The sequence below is a fragment of the Silurus aristotelis genome (assembly GCF_946808225.1).
Source record: "Silurus aristotelis genome assembly, chromosome: 16".
NCBI lineage: Eukaryota > Metazoa > Chordata > Actinopteri > Siluriformes > Siluridae > Silurus > Silurus aristotelis.
Window position 1 is genome coordinate 7747027 of NC_139589.1, and position 7500 is coordinate 7754526.

General features: G+C 38.3%; 1 protein-coding gene across 2 annotated transcripts in view; it reads right to left on the reverse strand.

Annotated features, from left to right (window-relative positions):
- Positions 1–7500, reverse strand: part of ddx10 (DEAD (Asp-Glu-Ala-Asp) box polypeptide 10) — a 38610-nt gene that overhangs the window by 20586 nt on the left and 10524 nt on the right. For both annotated transcript variants that reach the window (XM_083564867.1, XM_083564866.1), the window contains exons 10-13: positions 5501–5602; positions 3161–3248; positions 2601–2689; positions 1360–1759 (exon numbers count right to left, since the gene is read on the reverse strand). In XM_083564867.1, the coding sequence (XP_083420993.1) occupies positions 1360–1759; positions 2601–2689; positions 3161–3248; positions 5501–5602 (679 nt within the window). The remainder of the gene's footprint in view (positions 1–1359; positions 1760–2600; positions 2690–3160; positions 3249–5500; positions 5603–7500) is intronic.

Consider the following 7500-nt stretch of genomic DNA (forward strand, 5'->3'; position numbering starts at 1 on the left):
TTTTCTTTTATAATATTTCTATATAGTAGACTAGACATCTGGCTTCCTTTAATGTAATGATTATAAAATAGGTAAAAATTTATCTTTTTAATTGCAATTAAATCTACATCAACTCGGGTTTAGTGTTTAGTGTTAATTTTGTACGAAAAAATTGTTCTTAGTTTTCACTTAATATATTTTTGTAATACATTCATCAAATGCAAGTGTAATTGCATTTACTTTCTCACTTTTTTCATTTGTTTTGGAGCACCCACTGCCAGCAAGTACAACAATGTCTTCAATGCCCACCTTAAACTTACAGACAATAAACTGTATATAAGAATGAGGTGAGCATTTTATTTTAATGTTTAATTTACTACAGAGACGACCATAGCCTCAAAATCTCAAAAGTTGACAATTGGATTTCTAATATTACATTAAATATTTAAAAACATCAAATTAAAGGGATATGTTGGTAAAATAAATAAATAAATAAATAAATAAATAAATATATAAATAAATTAATAAGGGAAGTGAAATAAAATCCACAACATCCTAAAAACTTTCTTTAGGCTTCTCCCATTAGGGGTCGCCACAGCGGTTCGATGTGACACATTTTACGCTAGATGCCCTTCCTAATGCAACCCTCCCCATTTATCCGGGCTTGGGACCGGATACTAAGAGTGCACTGGCTTGTGCAACCCTAATGGCTGGGGTGGGTTCCCTGACCGGGGATCGAACCCGGGCCGCGGTGGTGAGAGTGCCGCATCCTAACTGGAGATTGCACAATGGAGATTAGGCGAACGAGCGAGATAGAGAGATAGAGAGATAGAGAGATAGAGAGAGAGATAGATAGATAGATAGAGAGATAGATAGATAGATAGATAGATAGATAGATAGATAGATAGATAGATAGATAGATAGATAGATAGATAGATAGATAGATAGATAGATAGATAGATAGATAGATAGATAGATAGATAGATAGATAGATAGATAGATAGATAGATAGATAGATAGATAGATAGATAGATGCTGGTTAGAGTTTATTTTTTTTCCGAAACATAATGAGGAACTGGAGTACACATTAACAGTAAAAGGAAAGGTACACAATACAAGCGTCAGCACTAATTAAGATGTATACTAAACTATTCCAACTAAAATAGTATGATCTGGGAAAGAATAATCTAAATGACGACCAAACGGTGACCAATTAGTACAACTAGACATATGCAGTTTATATTTACTATTTACAACCAATACTCTACATGTTTATCCTCACCTTTTAGACTTTTTAGATGTTATCTGTATCTGTATCATGTTTGTGTGTATTTTGCTCAATTTATTTCTATTTGTTACATGACACATGAGGTCATTTACCTCGTCGTCGTCCTCCTCCTGGTCTTCAATGACATTAAACACGTCTTTCCGTTTCACTGTCAGCAGGCCCAGATCTTCATCATCATCATCATCATCATCATCATCATCATTATCATCAACAGCACCACAGAGCTGGCTTTCAGACTTCACGACCTCTTCTTTCTCATCACTCTCCTCCTCTTCATCATTATCATCATCATCATCATCATCATCATCGTCCTCTTCAGACTGAGAGTCAGGGTTGCTGCCTTGGTCTTTTCTGAAATGGGCTTTAAAGCTCTTTAGCTCATCATCAGAGTCAGACTCAGCTGCAGCGCTGACCTCCTGCGTTACCTCGCCATTCTGTTTCAGGGCCTTATTTAGAAAACGCACCCGTGGGGGAACAGCCAGACCCAGAGACCTAAAAAAAAATTTTAAATAAAAAACTTATTCCACATACTAAAGGCAAGTGTACGGAAAAGGTGCTGATTAACTACAGCGCAGTTTATTGTACAAGAACAAAGTACAATGGAAACACAATTAACAGACCCTATTCCTCAATATAACCCTATTCTGCCCTTTTGAATTCTTGATTCTGATCGGCTAGAAGGTGCAGATTAATTTTCTGTAACAGCAGTTCTGACAGTAATTCTGGCTGCAAGGCAAAGAACAGTTTTTTATTAATGTGCTCGTTCTAATACATTGTAGTTTCTATAGTAACATCTTATTTGCAGGGGCTTATATGACAAATGCTCTACATAAACACCTCTGAAACCCATAAGTGCGTCAGTTTAAGGAGAAAAGCTTTTCTGTTGACGGTTGAAAAAAAAAAAAATTTATAAATAAAGAGTCTGTACTGCATTCATGCACAATGACAGGTGCGTGTATGCATGGTCACCCTGTGACAGGGAGGTATTTATATAGGATGATTATGGCTACTTACAGCAGGTCAGGAACATTAGGTTTAGAGTAGTTTTCTCCCCTGACACAGTAATGGTTATGTTTTAAAGGCACTGCTGGCTTAGTGGTTCAAACTTTTGACCCCTTATAAGAGGGTCATGAGTTCAAATCTTAGCTTTGCCAAGCTGCCACAGTTGGACCCTGGAGCAGGGCCCTCTAACCCTCAACAACTTAGTTGTATCCTGTCCTAATTGTAAACTGACAAGATTGGGACAAAGTTTTCCAATCATGTTGGTTGTTAGAAGGTTGTCTGAAACCAGCACCTGCTTCATGTCAATGGAAAAAAGGATACTACTACTCACGTGGCATATTCTGGGAGCTTCAGCTGAAACACATCAAAGACTTCCTTGTTCTTCATTAGAAAAATTGAGCGAAGGTAAGACACAAAACACTGCAGACAAACAAAAAAAAAGAAGAAAAAATGGTCACATACATACTTTCACTGTGTATACATTAGTATATACTATATAATAGTATACACACACACACACACACACACACACACACACACACACACACACACACACACACAGACAGACAGACAGACAGACAGACAGACAGACAGACAGACAGACAGACAGACAGACATATATACATACATATATACATACATATAAGCAAATAACAGCACCGGGTACGAGCAGTAAGTTACCAAAACTACAATTTGAACACGTCTGTGTTTGGTTTTATCCCAATTTACATAACATGCTCTCTGAAATCAAGATTAGCAAGACATTCCTCAAGTGACGGCCACAAGGCACAAAAGCGTCGCCTCAAATCCCTAACAGGCGTGCCATAACTGCAGCATAATGAGGCAGATTAAAGACAGATAAATCAGAGACAGTGTGGGACCAGCACTCACCCGCTGAGCTCGCTCCTTCTGCTCCTTCTCCTGGGCCAGGAAGGCCTCCAGCTTCTGCTGCACACACGTCAGCTTCTCTGGGTTCACCCTGCACAGCACAGTAGCGCCTGATCACATTCACCGCTAAAAGCTCATAAATCACTTTTCTCTCACGACTCATTAATATGCATTAAACCGACGGTGCAGAGAGGATCATTGTTGTAGCTCCATTTCAGACTTTGCCATCAGTGATTATGCTAATACGCTACAAATAACGACTGAAGCGTTTTTTCCCCCTTTTTGCAATTTGCCTGCTCAATTCTTGTGCAGGTTCTATCAAACTGCATATTCGTTTGAAGCACTATTGATCCAACACTGATACGTATGCAGCAGAGAGCCAAATATGTACTAGCCTGAAACTGAATCTGCCGGTGTTTATTGTCAGGTTTGACGGTTGCATGTGGCCATCTTCTGTCCTCACACAACGGCACTGAGCACTGCTGCCTGCTGATAATCCACAGCACTCAGGCACAGCAGCCAGCTGGACCACATGCCTGTTCTACACACCCATGCACGAGCAGGATTTCTGTTTGGTGTCTGGTGCACACTTTAACACTAAATTCCAGTTGCATCATGATGATAAAAGCACAAAAAATGTGTACAAAATGTGTACAAACAGTGCTGTCAATGGAAAGTAGAATATGAATAACATCAGCTTTTTTCCCCCCATTAGCAACAAACTGCAGTTTCATTACTATTCAAATTAAAAGATAAGAAATCCAAGTTTGTAAAAAATCTTTTGAGTAAAATGAAGTCATTGATTTCGGTGTTACAGTAAAGAGCAAGTAGATTGAAAATGTGTTATTTAGTATCACTGCTCATCTTGTGAAGCTTTCAGTGAAATTATTTATAATTTTTTGTAACGAGTCTCCAACGTACAGCACAACATTTAAAGGGGAAAGCTGCATCATTATACATTCCAACAGAGCATAAGATTTGTATGTCCTTTTTAAACATCCCATTTCATATTCAGACAATTTGCAGTTTTATAATCTTCACTCTTAAAGGAAGATGTTCCAGTAGATTTTGGAATGAGCTTGTGGAGATTTGTGATAATTCAGATACAAGGGTGTTCGTAAAATCAAGCAGTGATGTGGGATGAGGAGGCCTGGGGTGTGTTCCAATTCATCCCAAAGCTCTAGAGCAGGCCATAAGATCTTTCAGTACAACCCATGTAAAGCATATCTTCATGGAGCTCAATTTGTGCACAGAGACATTGTCATTCCAGGTGTCAATATAATTCTACTGCATCCAATGACATTTTATAGAATTGTGTGCCTCCAACTTCGTGGTAACAGTTTGGGGAAGAACCACATATGGCTGGAAAAATGTCAGGTGCCCCAATACTTTTGTCCATATATTGTATGTTAAAACAGAAACTAACTTGTGTCATTGAAGTTCCACAACTATTAAAAGGGCAAATCATGATGTCTAAATCATAAATGTATACGTGCTGTTTCAGCTTCAGGAAGGCAAAAATAACTTAGCATTGAGCCGTTGCTGATTAGTTTCGGCAGGGTTTCTGCAGGTATTACCAAGTCCATTTTAAAACTTAAGACTTCTTTAAGACCATTAAAAATAAAATGTAAGACCTATATCACGACATCAAAAACATGCACACAAATACGTTAGCAACTGAAAATTGCTGAAAAATCAAATGTGGTACAAATCTTAACAGATTTACACCAGCAACAGAAAGCTGATTCGCTGTTGCATGTTGGTCTCATTTTGTAGTAGTAATACAGCGAATTATATTTGGACTAACGAAAGAAAGAACTACAACACCACAGAAACTAACAAACAAAAAATATTCAAGTGCTACAGGTGCATTTCAATGAGCCTTAGATGTTACATGGATATCGGAAATTTAGGACCAGTTTTAGATTAGGAAACGCTGAATAGGCTTCAGGATTATTAAATTAATTTAATTAGGAGGTTCAGTTTTATTTCAATTCAGACCTATTCTGCCATGTTGCCAACACCGAATTATGTACAGCACTGTAGAGAAAACTTTAGACATGAAACCTGTCTTAGTTGATTTACTTAGATGTGAACCTATATTATATATATATATATATATATATATATATATATATATATATATAAACTAGTTCCCAAAGTAAATTTGTTTTGTCTAGTTTTTTAGCATTTCCCAATCTTTTGGACACCCAGTCAAGCCCCATTTGCATTCTTACTATTATAGGTGCACCTGAACCAACAAAATGAGTTTAAAACCTCCATGTGCATATTACACACTAATTACAAATTACTCATCATTACCATGTAGAGCAGGACACTTACTGGATTTTGTTGATGGGCACTTTTTTCTCCTGGAGCTGAGCAATCATGCCCTTCTCCTCTGAAGGTAGAAGTATGAGCAGTGCCTCTCCGCCCTCCTTATACCTGTACACAGGGAGCAGAGATTAATAAAGACAACAACTCCTAATTCATCCCTTTCAATGGAATATTTTAGTCAATGATTGAACCTGTAATACTTTTCCAAATACACCAAATGTATTCCATCGGCAAACATATGTTCGGAGTCAAATGATTGCGTGTTTTGTTGCACTGGGGGATATGAAGTTATTGGTCTATGTTTCCAAAATCTTTTTATATTATTACTATAGAACTGTGTCTCGTTCACACAGAGGTCCTGTTGCGTTTTAGGGCAGAGTGACTTTGTCATCCAGACTTACTTGTATCCCTGTGGAAATCATTTGGCAGCTGTGCAATGTGGGGAAAAGTGCTTCACTTAATGATCACATCAAACATCAGAATCAGGAACAATGAGCTCAGTGACTTGGAACATCACACATATTTTGGTGCCAGACTGGCTGTACTGAGTATTTCAGAAGCTGCTAATGTCTTGAGACTTTCACACACAACAGTTCACACAGAACTGTGTGAAAAAAAGGACCAACCCGTGAGCATCAGATTTGCAGGTGGAAACATCTTGTTGACCAAAAAGATCAGATAAGAATGGGCAGATGAGTTTGAGCTAACAGGAAGGATATGGTCACTCAAATGACTACGCTGTGGTGAGCAGAAATGTCTCTCATACAAAGCCTCAAACTTGAGGTGGGCACGGGTGGTATAGCAGCTGCATCCGCTTCCACAACAGTCAGCCAGGGACAGGAACCTGAGGCTGTACAGTGGATAGAGGCTTATTTGAAGATTAGACAATCTTGGAGGTTTTAAGGCACCCTAAATGGCATCAAAACTTTGCTCCTTCACATTTTGATGTATTTTTTCTCATTTATCAATGAACATTTCATGCCTAATTATGCACTTTTGTATTTCTGGTGAAATGAGGTCAGTGATCTAGGAGCAAGCCAAAAAATTAGCAATCTTGATTAAATTAGTCGAGTTAGTAACAGGTTTACGGCAAACCGAAAAGATTTCAGTGCCAGTATTCCAATGTTGCAATGCAACTTAAAATAGAAACACCTAATAATAAACAATGTCTAATTTGAGGATAATAAGCAGTATGCGCTGTGACATGCCACTGCATCAGTATCAAGTCACACAAGCTGCTCGAGTTGGATTCGTTTTAGAAAGTAAGATAGACTAAAGTCTAGACTATACGAGGTAGGAGTCATAACAGTGTTGGGACAGTGTGCACAGTGGTGCTCCTTACACTTATTTCTGCTTTTCTTAAATTAGATTCTACATGCCCACTAGATTTCATTGCATAAGACCTGGCTGATGAAGAAGCTTTTTAAAAGCTTTGTGCATTTGAGTGAAAAAGAAACTCCTGTGACCCTAAATACAAAAGTGTCTAAATACAGAAACGTGTTCCAGCTGCTATACTGCTGCCAAGACCCAGCAAAAAAAAATAAACTGAGAGGCCCTGAACAAGCTCAGTCAAGCATCACACACACACACACACACACACACACACACACACACACACACACACACACACACACACACACACACACACTATTTACTCAACAGCAGGTGAACGGCATGATCGTGTGCCAGGCTCAAACTCTATCTCTATCACTCACTGTTGTTAAATGGGACAGAAACACACAAGGGGCCAAGCGTATTAAATAAGGCTCCAACTACAGAGCAGCGCCTGTTTGAGACATTTTTCATGCACATACTACAAACACGTCCATGCATTTTGATTGAACATCACTTTCACACTGAAAAAGATGCTGGATAGTGAATGAAAATCCATTGAAATATTCCAGCCTAAAACTACACTTTTACACTTTTGTGTGATTTCTCATTTAAAATGTCCTGATTTCAATTATATAAAAATGAAAACCACACGTCTGATTTCAGTGGAACTA